We start from the raw sequence: 18,868 nt of genomic DNA, 5'->3' as shown, positions 1-18,868 counted from the left end.
TCTTAATTTAATTTTAATTTCATTTTTTAAACAGAAGGTGCAGTAAGTTCGCAGGGTCAGAAGCATCTATGAAAATATAAAGTAGCACAAAGGGAACTTTTCAACCTTAATAAAATATTTTCATAACTCTTCTGATGAAACATCGACTTAAAACTAGTTGAACGGTACCTTTGCCATGGCCTGAGGGGGTCTGTATCTTTTTTACTGGCACTAAGCAACTTTGAGGAGGATGGTAGGAACACAAAAAACTAGAAATGTGCTAACTGCTTTATGGCATATGTCGAAAGCTACCCCAGATAAAAAAGGACAGTCAAGGATCAACATTGGCCCGGATTTCACTTGCTGGCATGAGCTAAGACGACGTAATACGCTTGTCCTCATAGGAAATGTGGTCTTCCTTCAGACATAAAAATACCGCTTTTGTCCATATGGTGTAAGTTCCGTCACGATGCCGATATTTGTCAAAATGCTGAATATCGGTGCCGATAATCTTTATATCCCAAGAATTTTGGTGATGATTCATAGCATTTTTGTGTTATCAAAGCTAGTGAACGTAGAATATTCAATTTTGAATCGCTACTGCCACCTGTTGACGATAAATGAATTTGCACAATCCCTTTTTGGTTGGTTGATTTATTGAACATATAAACATAGAAAAACATAAAACTCATTACAAGTATAAAATATAAGTTGAAAACACAAATAGGAAGAAAGATAAAGAGTTTACATGTTCAAAAGGGAGTAGGAAGAAGTTAAAAACGTATCGAGTCCTACACCTTATCTTCTGACTTATTTCAATAGATACAATAATAGGTTAATATATTTCAATGACAAAAAAATTATAAACCTGCTTGTGTATCTAACTGCACTTTGACATGTACGTACATTTGCCAGTAGCATATGTACATGTAATTCATAGGCATACACCATAATAATACATCCTTATATTCACATATACAATTTTCATTACACTCATACTGATGCATCGAAATAAATGACACACTTTCTGCTGTTTTGCCAGCTCAAGTCTCATTTAAATAATTGTCTTGAATTTTGCCTTTAAAAACATTTTTAAACTCAGCAAGTGACTTGCATCTCATTTCAGGTCAGTACCAAAATTATTCCACTAATTGACACCTCTTACAGAAACACACCTTTGCTTGATATTTGTTCTTGTTCTAATTTTTTTTGTAGACACTTGTACTCTTTATGTCATAAGGACTTTCTCTCATTTCAAATAGCTTCTGAGTATTGTGGCATAGTAGATTGTTGTATGCTCGATACATTACTTGTGCTATTTTAAACTCAACTAAGTCATACAATTTCATAGTATTTAATTTAATAAATAGTGAACTGAATATGTTGGTTCTGCACATTTTGATCGATTAATAATATGGCTCTTTTTTGCAGTTTGAAAACCGGGTCGGTATTTGTTTTATATGCGTTTGACCAGATTTCCAGATATTCCAGATATGGTAATAATAATAGACCGTATAATGTGTATAATGATTTCTTATTCAGGACATCCTTTGTTTTAGCGAGTATCCCTATGATTTTTGACATTTTCCTTTTGACATATTCTATGTGTGACAACATCATTTTTCATCAATAACTACTCCAAGAAAATTATTTTACCATGATTTTGACTTGATAAGTGATTTGTCTATTGCCAAAAACTATGAATTTGGTTTTGTATAAGTTGAATGATAATTTATTTAAGTCAAACCAGTTTTTTTAATGTGTTCAATTAATTCTCCACAGTAGTCAGAAGCTGCTTTAGGTTTTCTTCTGAACAGTAGAGAATTGTGTCATCGGCGAACAAGACACTTTTGAATATTTTTGAGACACAACAGATATCATTTATAGTACAATATAAATAATTTGGGGCCTAGCATAGACCCTTGGGGGACTCCATGGGGTAATCTTCAAGTGTTTTGATTGTATATGGTTAAACTGTAAGTACTGATATCTATTGTCCAAATAACTTTTCATCTCTTATGCCATATCCCTCTAATTTATTCATTAATATAGAATGATCTATGGTATCAAATGCTTTTTTTTTTAGATCTATAAAACTGTATTTTTTTTATCATCTATGTTAGTAGATATTGCTTCTACGAGTTCCATGACTGCCATTGAGGTGGTTCGTTTTTCTCTAAACCCATATTGATGTTCATTTAAAAGCTTATGTTTCTCAATAAAATTGTCCAGTCTCTATGAAAAAAAGAGAACTTCTTCACATACACAACCTGCACATGACGTCTCAACGAAATTCAAATCTGAATCCAGTCTGGAAACTATTGGCCAGAGGCTTGCAGGTGTACCCATTGTGAACAGCTAAGGTCTTAATCTACTAATTAGAAGATGTTTCAGTCCCCCCCAAAAAGTGTTGTTGTTTTTTCTTCCAGCCATTCAGGACGATTATGATGTTAAGCGATTTGAATCTAATAAACCCAACAAACATTTTTATTTAAAGGGTTCATTTATTCAAAAATAATTAAACGTCACGTCTCGCCTCTGTCGGCCTGGCCAATAAACCAGCCTTGATTGGGGCGCACATTAAGCCTGTAAGACATTCCGCGGCTCAGCAGTGATCCCATAACTGCCGAGATCCCACTGGGAGTCATTTACCCGCAGCAAAATTCGAATCGATACTCCTGAAAATGCTGCCTCGAACCGCATGCTGGGGCTTTAAATCTAAAAAAGGCTACCCCGACAACAACCTCCTGCCCTTCACATATATTTAATTGAGCAACCCCAGTGCTCAAAGAGGCTCTATTTGATGATTTTTTTTTTCCAGGCTCCCAAGATGAGTTTGGGGACTCTTTGCGCTGCATGATCAGAGGCAGAACTCTGACTTATTCATGCTGACTGAAACTTTAATGGCCTTTAGAGTCAGTTTTGGCCTAATGAGAGAATTCAGTGTAGTGGAACATTACAATACAGTAGCGTCATGAATAATCAGCCGCAAAATGGCTCCCGCGGCCTAATCGCAGCGCCACTGTTCGCGCCGGTGCCAACGCTGTCGGCCCTGCCAGCTCAGATCCTCGGTGGGATGTTATCGGGTTTGCCACGCTTGTTCCGTCATTATATTCAAGGACGTTTCAGCGGCTTTTAAAGGCTTGCATTGAAGCAATTAGCATGCTCTATGGAGGCTACTGACATCTGCAGTTATAAGCTCGGATGGAAGGAACCGCTATTTGATAAGCAAATTTATATGTAACATCCAAAGTGTTCATCTTTTCCTTTCTGTTCCGTCACTGTCAATCACTTCTGTTCCCATGTGGGAAATGGATGGGGAGTGGTTCAGAAGCAAGCCTTGAATGGTGCAAGCGTCAGAATAAAGTTGAAGTATGAACAGCTTTGTTGTCACGAGCAAAGTTTTCTTGTGTCATTCAGTGACCAAACATACTGCAAAAATTGGCAGTGTTAATTCAACACCTACAGAGTTAAATTTGACACCTCTAAAGTCTTTATATTGGGCCACACTAAATAGAGTTAAAACAACCCTTTTGAAAGTGTTTTTTTTTACACTGAGATGGGGTTAAAACAACGCTGATAGTAGTTGACATTTAATACAAGTCAACACTGGTCAGTGTTGATTTTACATTAGTGTGTGGCAATTACTCTTCGTCGTTCGTCGATGGGTACAAAGGCAAAGATTAGTTACATCTCTTCAGAGTTAATCTAACAATGGGTGATCAACTCTGTAAAATAACACCAATTAACTCTGAAAGTGTTACAAAATGACACATCAGGAGTTAAATTCAACTCCCAAAAATTTTACTCTGAAATTTGAACACTCTAATTTTTGCTGTGTACTGTTCTAGTCTAAACTTTTTGGGATGGATTGAATTATTTTCTCAAGTCTGAATGACAGCGCTGCAATTTTCAATTCAGACAGGATAAAGAAACGTTTTTACTGGGCTGAATCAGGTCTTTAAAAAAGTGATATGTTGATAAATCAGTCGAGCAAATAATTAGGTCCAAGTGCTGATCTGAAGTCCAGAAGTACTAGGGATGACGTAATGACTGAATTTCTTTGTACCACAGAGCTCTGCAATAAAACAAGCAATATATTAACCTTCATCTTCAAAAGACAAAATGTTCTCGTTGAATTTTAGCTTTAGCTAAAGATAAAACGCACGTACTGAGGGACGAATCAAAGTGCTGTCAATAAAGGTTGTAAGACTGCAAACTAAGAGTTATCGCTCCACTCTTGATTTCTATTCATATTTTATTATCCGTTTCATAAAAATGCCTTCATACGGAGTTTTATGGACGCGTTTTCAGTCGGACAGCCAATGACCATGACCACGCGAGTGACCTCGTGTTGCCGCTGCTTCTCTAAATGGCTTAACTCGTTCTAAACGTTAGCGACCTTGGATAGCTCCGCATTGAAATGCGTTGCCCGTCTGGCAGTCGTGCTCAGCTACACTGCCTAATATCATATTTACAGTATACAACACAGAGGAGCGCTAGTTATTGTGGAACATAAAACTGTCAGTAAAGTCTGTCCTCGCGCTTGCAAAGCCGTTCTCTCAAGGAAACGGAAAGCTACCATCTCAATTTATCTCGCCGCACAGAAACGATATTGTTGCATCTGGAGATCAAGTCCTTTAGTTCTTTATCATGAATGTGAACATCATTAGGTCATTTTCTGACGGTCTTCCATTTTTAGCTCTCCCTTAGACGCCACCATCTGGACACAAAGACCGGACGGAACTAGATGGGTTTGGTCTTGGGAACATAACATGTGCCTTGACAGAAAATGGCCTCCTTTTGCTAGACCCCTTTGGGAGGATCAACCTTTAAAGGGAAAGTCAAGCCCAAAATTTGTTTTTGACAATAATGTGCTCTATGCTGCCCCTCTAGTCTAAATATGGCATTCTGTTTAATATTACATTAGTGGAATATGAGTTAAGCAGCAAACTCCAGCCATTTTTATCCATCTCAGGGGGCGGCCATTTTGCCACTTGCTGTCGACTGAAGAAGACATCACAGTTGTTCAGGTCTCAGGTAGCAACCAATCAAAGCGTAGCTTTAGAAAACAGGTGAGCTGTGATTGGTTGTTAATTGAGAGCTGAGCAACAATGATGTCATCTTCAGTCGACAGCAAGTGGCAAAATGGCCGCCCCCTGAGAAGGATAAAAACAGCTGGATTTTGCTGCTTAACTCATATTCCACTAATGTAATATTAATCAGAATGTCATGTTTAGATGAGTGAGGTCACATAAAGGTTGACTTCCACTTTAAATGCTTGAAAAACAAGTTGTGAAGACAATTGATTACATTTCAGGCTCAAGCAGCGCTCCCCCCCCTGCATTCTACATGCTGACATCAACATATGACAGTGACAAGTTGTCATTTCACACTTCAGTGCTCTCACCTTCCGGTCATTTGAGATCAGAATGACAGACAAAAGGAAGAAAACACAACACATGTAGCATCCGGAAACATTTGTAGATCTGAAACGTCAGGCTTATAACTGTGAGCCACTGTATTCCATCTATCTATCTATCTATCTATCTATCTATCTATCTATCTATCTATCTATCTATCTATCTATCTATCTATCTATCTATCTATCTATCTATCTATCTATCTATCTATCTATCTATCTATCTATCTATCTATCTATCTATCTATCTATCTATCTATCTATCGAATCCTGGCTTCACTTTCTTTAGCCAAACCTTCCTCTTCCACAGTTTTGAGGAAATAGACCAGTATTTTTGTGTTTTCATACAAACGCGGAAACATTCTGTGAATGTCACAAATTGCAAGCGAAGCACCATCAGCAAGGTTGTTCACAAGGTAAGGAACTTGAGGGAATGACAGGATGCGCAGAAAAATGCAAATCTATTCCCAGTTGACGCAAGAATGTGTCAAGGTTATGATGGTTATTGTTTGCTCCTGCTGCTATTTGCCATGAGAGTGGCAGTGACATATGGAGCGGACCACTGGCACACACACCCCTCTGTCCCAGAAAGCAGCAGGAAGATATAACGAGGTAAGAAGCGTGTCACCTCGCCGCTTCTAATAACGCCGGGTATTCCCAGATGATAGTAAATCACAGCGGAGGCAACGCCTTGTGCTATGGGAGCGCATGTTAATATATAATGAGTCATTTTGTGAGATAGCGGCAAGATTTGTTTGTGTGAGACACAGACGCGATTCTTCAAACGTTACAGTGACTATGCTTATATTAAGGGTGTCAAAATGTGTGCGTTCATTTAGAGTTCATTTAAAGTCCCTTTCATGCCACAATATTTTTTTTTACTTGGAAAGCCCGTCCTTGCGCATTCCAGTCGCAACACAGCAATCACGTCCACGTCAAACTTTTGCTGTAATAAATTTACTAATGCATATATTTGTAGAGAATGGGGTCAAGTTGTATTTTACAATTTTATAAATGTGAAGAATTTCGCAAATGTCTTCATATTAAAACTCATTCACTGCCATTGACGGCTATAGACGTAAAAAAATAATTTGAACTTTTTCTATTAGTTTAAAAATGTTTCCCACTTTTATTAACAAGAGTATGAAAACTATTTTTTTTTATTGTATTATAACAGATATAAAATGTGTGATTAATCGTGAGTTAACTAGTGAAGACATGCGATTAGTTACGATTAAAAAATTTAATTTTTCTAATTTCTAATTTTTAATAATCTTGTCTTAAAAGAAAAAAGATTATTAAAAATAAAAATAAAAATGTTTTGTTTTTTTGTTTGAAAGAAAAGATGAAAAATTAGGGGCATCAGGCGATTAAAATTTGTAATCGTAATTAATCGCATGACTTCACTAGTTAAATCACGATTAATCACAAATTTCATAACTGTTCTAAATGTACAACAACAAAAAATCTGTTTTCATACTCTTGTTAACAAAAAATTATTATTTTTTTTTAACTAATTGAAATAGCTGTTAATGGCAGTGAATGAGTTAAAGGATCTTTTAAAGCACTTTTTTACTCGCGACTGCCACCTCTGGCCCAAAGCGTAACTACAGCCTCTGTGTCAGGCTCGTTCATGGTGCACGTAAGAGTACGTGCACGATCTTAAAGCGACAGCCACAGCTGACAAACGAAGACATGACTTCAAATGATGTAAAAAAAACAACAACTCTAACCTGGATGACCCCTTTTCTAACCCGAATATTTGGTCATATAAACGCGATCGGGGTACCTCTTCCGAACGGAATTTTGGTTTGCTTTATTCGCAAGGAACCTTGATCTTTTGAATACAGGAACTGCTTGTATGCGTGGCGGCCATCTTACGCTGCCACTCACTAAGCGTGGCTAACATGTAAACGTACTCAGTGACATGCTGATGATGAACCCGGTCAACCAATCAGCGACCAGCAGTGGCATTCCCCCCCCCCCCCTTATTACCTGATTTGGCCCAAGCAAAAGGCACCAATAAGTGAAAATGAAGGTGACTCGCGGATGAAAGATGACAACGATAAAAGTTATGATTAAAAGAATCCGACTGCAATGCCCTCTGGCAAAGTCCCGATGTCTTCCTGCTGACATTGTAGCTTTACGATTACAACTTAAGTCTCCTCTTTGTGCCTTATTAAAGCCATAATTCCTGCGTTCGCATGATTTGGTTTAGGGCATTACGGGAATGGCGGCTCAGCCAACTTTGATGTGAATACGCGCAACAGGCGGCAATGCCGCGGCATCCAACATTTGACAACATGCTATTTATTCAGCCATTTGGATCCATTTGTCTGCGCATTAGCCCGGCTTACAGACAGAACATCACACACACACACACACACACACAGGATCATGGTTAACAACGGCAAATACCATGATGGCTTCTAATCCCGTTCGGGGTATCGCTCTTGTCAAAACACCCGCCACACTGCACACATGTGTCCCGCTTCAAACATGCATCCAATCATTTTTTATACCGCTTATCCTACAACTGCACCTTTGACTGGCCGCCAGTCAATCACAATTGGAAGACGACACCGAATGTGACCTTGTGCAGCTGCACGAGTCGGCTATGTGAATGACTACAATACCATGCGGAAGTGATTCCGCACAGCAGCTGCTACCTTCTTTCGCAACCGCAATCACAGAGCTCAGCCCCACCTCCCTCTAAATGAGTCATGATTAATGGGTGTGCCTCATATTGGCGGACTTAATTAAATAACACAAGACTAATTACGGGCTGATTTTGGCTGCTAATGGCACTGTAAAATGGGAGGAATGGGATTGCGCGATTTAACCGAACCTTGGCGAGGCCCATCAAACTCCCGGGGTGGTCACACTGGTCTGATTTCACACAAATACCCCTCAACAACCCTCCCTCCCTCCCTCCCGCCTCTCAATCTGACAGTTACATTAAAATGCAAATAGCCTTCACGTGGATTACAGTTCCCAGGGAGCCACCACAGGCTGAGTTTGCCTCCTGAAATGACACACGGCAGGTAACAGGTTGATAGCTGTTGACCCAGAGGTGGCTGTTAATAATGTTGGTTAACAGACCGCCAACGTGCAGCACACAGCTCGGAGTGCTGCGGCTACATTTAATTCTTCTCGTGACATATCGTATGAGTAAGTACACAAAATGCTCTGCTGTTGTTGATCAGTCGCTGTGTTGTGGCTTCCATTTATTCTGTTTCCAAGCAGATGTATTGTAACCTTTACATCTTTGCCCACAAAGACCCAGACTAGTGTTAATTGTATCCGCCATTTTAAAATTTTAGTCCAGTTTCAATCACACTTGTTAGTTATTAATACAGTCAACCTTATCCTGTTTTTATTTAGTCCATTTGTAGCCGCCAATAAATCTAGCATTTTAGTCTTTATTTTAGTCCAAGAATTATTCATCTAGTTCTAGTCAAGAAAAACTGTCAACGTTTTAGTCTAGTTTTAGTCATGACAGTCAATTTACCCCTGTATATTATTTGTCATCAAATTATGTTGAACATTTCGGTTTTAAAACTATTTCACCTACAAATTTCTCTCATCTTTTTGATGAAAAACAACTTCACACACAATTACAGTACATCAACAAGTGGCTACTATGGCTTCATGCTACGAGCTAGTAAGTTAGCCAGCATTAGTTAGCGGTCGGATTAACATTATTGTTGGAACGTTATAGCCGTGGGATTAAAGTTATGTTATAACTATGATTTACTCTTTTTTTTTTTTTTATCCTTTCACCGTGAACCCATCTCATGTCTGTCCCATGTGTTTGTGCATGTTGCGCTCTGCTAGCTGCATATTTGAAAGGGGGCGTGTCACAGTGACAGATTAGCAGAGACAGGATTTTACAAAATCATATAATTTTCGTCTCGTTTTTGTTCATGAACTAAAATGTCCATAGATTTTAATCTCGTTTTTATTACGTGAAGTATATTATCGTCTCGTCTTCATTAGTCGTAGAAAATGCATACTGATTTAGTCCCAGTTATTGTTTCTTAATGAGAAAAATGTGCGTTGACGAAATTAACACTAACCCAGACATGACATTTTTGTGTGTGTGAAATTCATCTCATTGTGACATCGAAGGTTTCGACCCGACGCCAGCCATATGTGAAAACTGTCTATAGTTGGTAACTACTTTATACTGGAAATGGGCATAATAATAAGATACTGTACTTGATTGATTGAAACATTTGAATAATGATTGGAAATGTAGTCAAATCCAGCATCCCTTTCTGCAATAGTATTAGAGAGAGAGAGAATAAACAGAACTGATTTTTGCGCCTACTCTCTGGGCCAAAATTCAATGACAAAAAGGGCACAGGTGGCTTGCAGCTTGAGGTCACACATCCATGTCCCAGTTACCTTGAGCGAGGTGTGAGACGCGGCCATTATGGCGTATGTGTTTGTGTGTGTATGTGTAACACCCCCCCCGTCCCCTACAGCGCACATCACAGCTCTGGCAGTGATCTCCTGCCAAAAAAAAACACTACATCCTTTCAAAGACTTCTCTGCAGCTTGTTCGTGGCGTTTAAATGCGGAGGAACACCCGCTCTCGCAGTGGGGGCCGCCAACAGCCACAAAGGCATGTTGAACTTTTTCTTTGTGCTGTGGCAACCGTGCTGCAGGCTCAGGGAGTGGTTGGGGGTGGTGAGGTGGGGGTGTTGGTGATGCAAATAAGGTTTGGATGGAGATCAAAAGACTTGACTTTTACTGAATGCATGCACTCCTACTCATCCCACTTTTTCTCGCTCTGCCTCCATCACCTTTTTTTTTTTGTCAATCTGCACGCATTCGTGCCACCGTAGTCGTCTTCTTCGGCGCTCGTCTTCTGAGGGCATCACGGCAAGGCGTGAACTCCGCTCTTACATGTTGCAGTAGAACAGAGATGAGAACGCTAATGGTTTTTGGCAAGATCCGGGGCTCAACAAACTGCTGGCCTGGTGCGGAGAGAAAACAAGCAGGAGCGGTGTTTCCACCGCTGCGACCAGAGCACCCCCTGTTGGTATATATATAGTTTCACAGCATTCCATGAGCAGCAAGGGATGGATGGGGGTGTTGGAATTGTATTGGCCAGATTGATGAGCTATTTTGGTTGCTGCTTTTTATGTACAGAACAGGCCAAACTTTGGACACGCCTTTTCATGCAAATGACTATTTACGTTGTAGATTTTCACTGAAGGCATCAAAACTATGAATGAACACATGTGGAGTTTTGTACTTAAAAAATATGACATGAAAACATGTTTTATATTCTAGTTATCAAAACAGCCACTCTTAACTCTGATTTATTTTTTATTTTTTGCAGAAATTGTTTTCCAACAGTATTGAAGTAGTTCCCAGAAGTGAGAACGCCAAGAGTGTGCAAACCAGTCATCAGAGCAAAGGGTGGCTATTTTTAAGAAACTAGAATCTGAAACATGTTTTCAGTTATTTCACCTTTTTTTTGTTACATAACTCCATGTGTTCATTCTTAGTTTTTATGCCTTCAGTGAGAATCTACAATGTAAACAGTAATAAGAATAAAGAAAATGCATTGCATGAGTAGGTGTGTCCAAACTTTTGGTCTGTACTGTATGTGTCACCATATTTGTTTATCTCTGCCTGTTTATTTTCCGGTAGGTTGCGCGCCAGACACTACGCATATAAGTACTTCCTGTACCTCGCAGACAGAGCATGCGCAGAACACAAACCTTCCATTCAAAGGAGGTAACCTGACCGTGTTTATATTAGGGCTGGAAATCTTTGGCAGTCTCATGATCCGATTCGATTCCGATTTTTGGGGCCTGCGATTCGATTCAGAATCGATTATCGATTCAGAACGATTTTAGATTAAAAAATATTTGATTGACAATGATTTCTGTTTCAATTTATACATATGCAAAGAATTGTCATGATATACTCCAGTCTGACTTGCTAATGCTAATTAGCACGCTACTCGTGGCACTTTTATCACTCAAAAGTGAAAAAAAAGACTATTCATACAAAACACTTCAGGAATGTATACAGAGAAGCATCTTAACATCCTACACTGCAAAAAAAAAAACTTTTATTGGAATAACTTGATCATGACTTTTTGCTTCTATGTGGCTACAACTTAGTGTATCAGAACGAGCGGAACCACACTGCCTCTAAGTGCCCAAATCATGTACAACATGAACAGTGCTCCCAATAAAGGCACGCACAAACAGGGGCAAGACAGTATAAAATAATTGAAATACAATAGATTCTGAATCATACTAAATGAGAATGACGATTCTTATGAGAATCGACTTTTGGGCACACCCCTAGTTTATATGACCAAAACTTTGGGTTATAAATAGGGTAACCCGTTCTTATTCCGGGTTTTAAAAATCCAAATATGAACATTTTTGTGTATACATGGTTACTGACTGCATGTAAACCTAGTCATGGTCTTGGCAAAGGTGGCTTACTGCGTAAAAGAGGCCAATAAATGAATGCTCTTTAGGAGAGAGTTCCACAAATTTTCCTCGAGCCCCTAACGTTTACCATCTCGGCACACCTGCCCCTGGGCTGATGTCATCTCGACAAACAAGGTGGATGCTGATGTCACCCGGAGGAAGCAGGCCGGGGTGATAGATGGACTGATTATACAAACTCATCCCTCAGGCTGTAAAAAACAAATAAATCCTGATACCCGTTACCGAGTCTCGTATGCTTCGACCTTATAACCCTCATTTTTAAAAAGATTTAGCCTCCATCTCTGTAGTGCCAGAACCAGGACTGTGACTGTTTTTTTTTATCACTTAAACAAACAAAACGACAGATCTCCTCGCTGTGATTCCATGCGCACGGCCGGCTTGAAGGGCATGTTTTCCACCCCAGCGGTTGACGGACACCTCGCAAAATGCAGAAATGGATTTCTGTCAGGAGCTTGACACAAGGATGTTGAGGCCTACCATGGGCAGGCTCATAGATGAATTTGTGTAGCTTCCACCTGCCTTTTGTTTAAAAGCTGTGGCTGCTTAATCAGACCACTCTAGAATCTATGGTCAGGCGAGGCGTTTAGATCAATCAGCACAGTGTGGCGCTAACAAATGGATGTAAGAATGAGGGGAAGCGAGGGATATTGAGTGGCTTACTCCATGCTTCCAGCCATGAGCAGGATGAGGTTGTAGATGTGTGAGAAGATGAAGAGGAAGAGGATGGTGGAGAAGAACATGGTCATCCAGGAGCCGTGATCCTCACGGAACACTTGCAGGCGCAGGTATCGACCTAGAGGTGACAAGGACACACGGGACCGTCAGTGGCGGTGGGGCAGCTTGTCAACCACCAAACACGTGCCGCAGAGATTAAACTAAATGAATGATCTGCTCGGATCGATACCGTCCCGCTCTATTGGACATGTGCCCTTTGGGATTTAAATGAAGATGAAGGACCACTTTGAGGTGTCACTTCCACAACCATGAAGTGATTGTCTTTCAACATCCGAGGTATCATCATCAATCCCGACGGGACGGGCGCACGTCTGACAACAACGCCCGCTTGCCTTTTCATGATACCAGTTGTGTTTGAGTTGTGCTCGATGATCATTCAAACGCTTGTGACCTGTGGCGTTTTTGCCTTATGCAGCCTTGGCTCGGAATCAAATTACTTGAGGAATACAGCATCTCTCTGGCAGAGCATGAGATTGTTTCTGATGCCGGGTCTGCTGAGCTGAATGCGTAATGGCACGGCTGCGTTGTCTGGTGGCGACAAGGGACGATTCTTAGCGTGTTGAAAGATTACCCTCAGTGCAAACATAACACAGCCATTTTGAGCTCTGTGCGCCTGATGGAATCTGTAATTATTTGCGTATTAGACATGAATAATGAAATTACCTGAACATCTGAACAAATATGGGTCACATATGAGTGTACAGTATAATTTCATTTTGATAATTAAAAACCCAAATAGTTAAAAACAAACTGATTAAAAAATTTTTTTTATTTTTTTTTAAACATGGATATAATGTACTCTTCAAGTACTCTGGACCAGCAAAATATTAGCAGTAGCTGAACAAATAAATCTGGTGCACTAGCATTAGTTCAAAATCATTAGCAACATCCGCAATAGCTTCTCTCGTGAAATTAGCATTAGATATGCTAGTACAGTAGTGCATTAGTGGAACTAATATAGTAACTTCACTCGAGTCTGCCGTAACATTAGCTACATTCATGTACCATTAACTTGCCTTAGCTACACTATCTCTACTACTAGTATTAGCATTAGCGCCACCATTGGTACACGAGTATTAGCTATACTAGCAGTACATTAGTATAACTAGCTACGCTTTGAAGTACATCAGCGTTAGTAGCCCTAGCTAATTTTGAACGTTAGCTGCTTTAGCATTAGCTCCACTAGCGGCACTATACCTAAACTCGTAATACATTAATGGAAAATACATTAGCTGCGTACGTGTAGCCTTAGCTACACTAGTCTATTAGCAATACTAACATTAGTTTATTAGTAGCCCACAGTAGTACTTGAGCAGAACTGGCATTGACCACACTAATACATGTGTGATACTGATTTTTGCAACACCACACCATTGTTGCTAAATTAGGTGCTTGCATTAGGAATACTTGTACATAAAATCCACACTGCTTTTTGCTACACCAGCACATTTGTGGAACTAGCTGTGTCTACACTAGTTGTACATTAATAGTGCTAGCGTTAGGCACACCCGATGGCATTATTAGCAATACAGGCATTCATTTGTGAAGCCAGGACTAGCACAAATGTTCCACACAAAATGAGCCCCTATAAACAAGGTCCATCTGTAAATGTTTTATAAGCTCTCATACTACCCTTGGTGACAATACTGTAATGCCATTCATCTTTTCATAACTTAATAATCAGCAGTCGAGTGCTTCAAGGTTACTCGGTTGTTTAGCAAGGGAGCCTGGGATATGCTCTGCTGTTCCCCTCTTAGTTGCACTACTTTACATATTGTGCATGCATTCACTTTGAAGCTTTCCCTTTGTATTGACATCACAGGCGGCCATCTTTGTTGTGGATAAAATACTTTTTATAGTTAAACTGCAGTCTTTGTGTTCATGGCAAGACCATATACTGTAAAGGCACACAGACCGGGGTCTGTAGGCCTTACAACATCCATGTTCAACATCAATTTTCCATAACCAGGATTGACCAGCATTGATTCCAGACCATACGGCTTGCTCTGTGGTATTTCAGGGCTCATCGCTGTTGCATAATTGAATTCCCTTGCATGGCTGAACTTAATTGCCTCCAGTGCCAATGAGCCCTGCTCTTAGAGCTACGTGGACGGTATACATCTGCAGATGCGACTTTAAAAAATGGTGGGGGTGGGGGGTTAAGGCAGTAAGTCCATCCATGCACTTTGAGTCACTGTGCCCCCGATAAGAAATGATTTATGTGTGCTGTCCAAGCCCCACCTAATAGCTACAACATATGGATGAAGCGGCCACGCAAAAACACATACGGGAAAAAGGGAACGCTATTAGGTTCTATGTTCCTTGAAATGTCTTTATTTCAGTCCCTGTAGGAAGGCATTCGTGTGAAAATCTTCATTTCTTCATATCAAGGCACACCTCTTTTTTAAATTGCGGTCACTTGATACAAAGACAGAGCAGTGTCTCCATCTGGTGGTGAAGAAGAAGAAGGAGCATCCCATTAGTCTCAAGTCTCATCAAGTGTCATGCAACAAACAAGGCACTGTTCATTTGGATCAATTTCCAATTAAAACTAAAATTGCTTGCACCCCAGATTTAATACGCTAAAATGTCAAAAAGACACCCCGTTGAGTCCAAATTGTTTCCTGCTCACATTTACATCTGCCTCCCCGTATGATATCACCATGGCGTGCAGTGATCGAGATGACATTCACAGCACCGACCCACTGGGGGAGGAAAGGGTGGGGGGGGGGGGGTGTATCACACGGCAGCTGGCACAAGGCCGACACAAGAGCCCAAACCAGCAGCACAAAATAAATAAATAAAATAACAGGAGAACTGGAACCCGTGGGGAGCAGTTAAGTGTGTCAGATGTTACACAGTAGTTTTGATTAAGCTTCTGTGTTGACACACGCACGAACACACCCACACACACACACACACACACACACACACACACACACACACACACACACACACACACACACACACACACACACACACACACACACACACACACACACACACACACACACACACACACACACACACACACAGGCAGATGAGCCGCCCACAGCTGGGAGCGAAAGACTGAAGGTGACCTAAGTCATACTCCCTTACTTAATTTTTTCAGTTTTTATGTTTATCTGTAATTGATCGTTTTGCATACGCTATTGTGATATATTTGCATTTAAGCTTTTAGACCTGTTTCTTTTAAACATAACATTTATTTAAGTGCAATTTCTATGTGCGATACATTTCATTTCATTTTTAATTACAGTTTTATTGTTCTAAATTTAAGTGCAGTGTTCATGTTCAAACTATGCATAATGTTACTGTGGATAACAATAATATAAAATATAGTTTTTAGGAACACGTCCTGTCTCGTTTTTCCACTAAGCTGCTTTTGATGGAATTGGGGAGTACTTTTTTTCAGGTGGTACTTGGAGTTTGAGGTTATGGGCATTATTTTTTTTTTTTTTACTATTACTACCGTACATAATTGCGTGATAGCTTGTTCATAGTGTGTTTAGCTATAAGTTAAGTCAGAGAATGTCAGTGTGACCCATCCTTAGATTTTTCTGTGTGCAGTCTTTGGAGGAACACGTTTGGAGACCCCCTTCTCTACTGTTTTTCGCTATAAACCACGATACGATTACATACTAGTGCTGTCAAAATTAAAGCGTTAACTCATTGATCTTAAGTAATCTGCGTACTTTACAAAGCCAAATTCAAATAGCTTAAGCTAACCGCTCATTGCTCACATTTCAGAGTAAAATCCCTTGCTCCAGTTCCCTCCACGGGGCCTCGCAAAAACCAATGCTGCTGGAGTGTGCTACTTGTGGGCACAGCCAAGTTTTCAGAATTGTTTCTATGAAGAAAAAAAAACATGGTCTGAAAAGCTGAGACCATTTTGATCGCTTTGTTCAACCGCTGTATTTTACAGGAGAAGAATTCGATTTAAGGATAAAAAAAAAGCTATTTAGAACTTTTATCCTGAATATATTTTCCACAATTTTACTCAAGTAAATATGGTGTTACAAGCTTTGCGAAAGAAAGTAGGAGAAGCACAAAAAATTTGATTAATTATGACAAAAAATTTCTTGATTTTCGATTATTTCTGTTTCTCTCCTGTATCTTTATTTCATCTCATCCCAACAATTGTGGCCTCCTTTGGAATGTTAATGAGCAACTAGCCTTGATTGTGTTTTGACTGCAAGTAGCAACCCTATCCCCGATCTCATTTATCTTTGGGATACTCTGAGGGGGGACGGGGAATAACCAGTGTTCCTGAAACTGATGCTAAATAAGCCCAGGACCTCACAGCGCAGCCTTGAGTCCCCTCCACTGAGACGTGTTATTGATGGTGTAAATAAGCAATGCTAATCACTCTCTGCAAACATCTTTGTAGTTAAGATCAGGGGTCCCTATGTTAAACACACTGGTTTATACACACAGTACACACATAAACTGCACTTTGACCCGAAGCAGGGTGCTACTATACACCGTGAATGTGACCCCACCCACTGTATATACAAGTGTGTGTGGTGCATTAAAATTGGGAGCAGGTGAGATGGAGCAAAGGTTAAAAAAAATGATAGAGGGTGCAACTGTACAGACGTTGCCTTTGCATGGCCATACAACAACATTTGACAGAAGCCAGATGGCATCCTGCTACGGCCAATCAGAGGCTCTCAACAGGCAGACCGCCCGCTTTTCTACAAAGATTGCATACTGACGGACGGTTAAGCAAAGCAAACACTTGTGATCCCTTCGTACTTTTTCAGGTACTCGCCGTTCTACGCGGACAATACGAGCTGGCAAGTTGCGTAAACGAGTGAATGAAAGAAGGGGCGAGCGCAGGGATGTTCTGCTCGGAGGTCCTATGCGGGCGCACGAGAATGCGGAGCTTCAATACATTGGACAACACGACTCTTGGAGTTCTGATGACATAATGGCCTTGCTAAAGTGTTGTACAACAAGCGAGCCGACAAAAGTTCACCCATGTTGGATTACAACAGCACGATGAAAGCGCTGCTTCGAAAAGGGATTACACAAGGTTGATGGTTTTATACAAGCAAGGAACAAACAAACGTCTGGCAACACTCACGACACAAGGGAACGAAAGCTTTGAGCCCAAAGTAATGCCTGCGTTGGTTAAAAAACAACATTTTGGTTACCAGAAAAGACACCATTTTTGAATTACATAATTTTTGAAAATAAAAATAAAATATGAAGAAGTAATAAAATATAAACACACAATTTGTTTGAAGTATAGCGTGTCAGCCATTTTATGAATAATACTAGAAGTGCTACATGCATAAATAAACAACCAAATGAAATAAGGCCAAGACTATTAACCGGAGTTCTCTTTTTACAAGAATATTTAATTCATGTAAAGCACTTTGTTGCAGCTGTCGTTTTTTTTTTTTTTAAGTGCTCTAGAAATTAAACTGAGTTGAATTCACACACAACAAACTATTTCAAATAAAGCATTACAAATTGACTTCTTCTCTATTTATGAGGTACAGGTGAAGGAAAATGTACATGAAATTGATTGTTATTACTAAAACAAAAGTGCCTCCAATAAAACCCAAATCAAAATTCGGAAATTATATTTAGTAGTTGGTGCATCTCTTTGTTGCTCTATTGATATTCAGGAACACTTTTTTTATTTGTTTTTCAGATCTGACTTATTTTTTTGGCACAGATTGCTCCAGGTGAATGCTTATAGATTGTCATCTATAAGCGTACATTTAGATCATCTATACAGCATCTATTTATTTAATTGCAACGTGAGCAGATGAGGTGGCTGCTTTCATCGTCATCATGCAGCTCTCAGAGCTGTGTGCGCAGGAAGTATCATGTCACAAAACACGGGTGCGGGGGCTTTCTATTTATGCAGCAAGGAGACGTTCACCATGGAAATGTCATTTGTTACACAGGCTTTGGTTTGGTGTTGTGTAGTGCATGAAGTGTTGTCTCCAAAAGTGAAAATGTTAATTATTTATCATATCGTCACTGTCCTGTGAAAAAACACTTATGTCCATTTTTTTCTTTCTTTTTTTTTACGTTTTAGGGGAAAAAAAAAAAAAATTGACAAAAATTGACATAAGTGTTTTTCACAGGACAGCGACGATATGTTAGACATGTGATTAAGACACCAAGAAGCTATTTTTCAAATTCTGGTAGGGAAAAAAAAAAATCACAAAAATTACATATGGCTTTAAGGTGAAATGTTACGATAAAGCCAAAACTTAATTTG

General features: G+C 39.8%; 1 protein-coding gene across 2 annotated transcripts in view; it reads right to left on the bottom strand.

Moving 5' to 3' along the window:
- The window catches only part of tmem117 (transmembrane protein 117), a 36,946-nt gene that overhangs the window by 13,900 nt on the left and 4,178 nt on the right, over nt 1-18,868 (bottom strand). For both annotated transcript variants that reach the window (XM_086073964.1, XM_086073965.1), the window contains one exon: nt 12,550-12,682. In XM_086073964.1, coding sequence (XP_085930090.1) covers nt 12,550-12,682 — 133 coding nt within the window. The remainder of the gene's footprint in view (nt 1-12,549; nt 12,683-18,868) is intronic.

This window comes from Leptonotus elevatus, chromosome 4, assembly GCF_054856555.1.
Source record: "Leptonotus elevatus isolate MCC_2025b chromosome 4, RoL_Lele_1.0, whole genome shotgun sequence".
NCBI classification, from domain to species: domain Eukaryota; kingdom Metazoa; phylum Chordata; class Actinopteri; order Syngnathiformes; family Syngnathidae; genus Leptonotus; species Leptonotus elevatus.
Note: the sequence above shows the minus strand (reverse complement) of the source record. Positions and strands in the feature narration are given on the sequence as shown.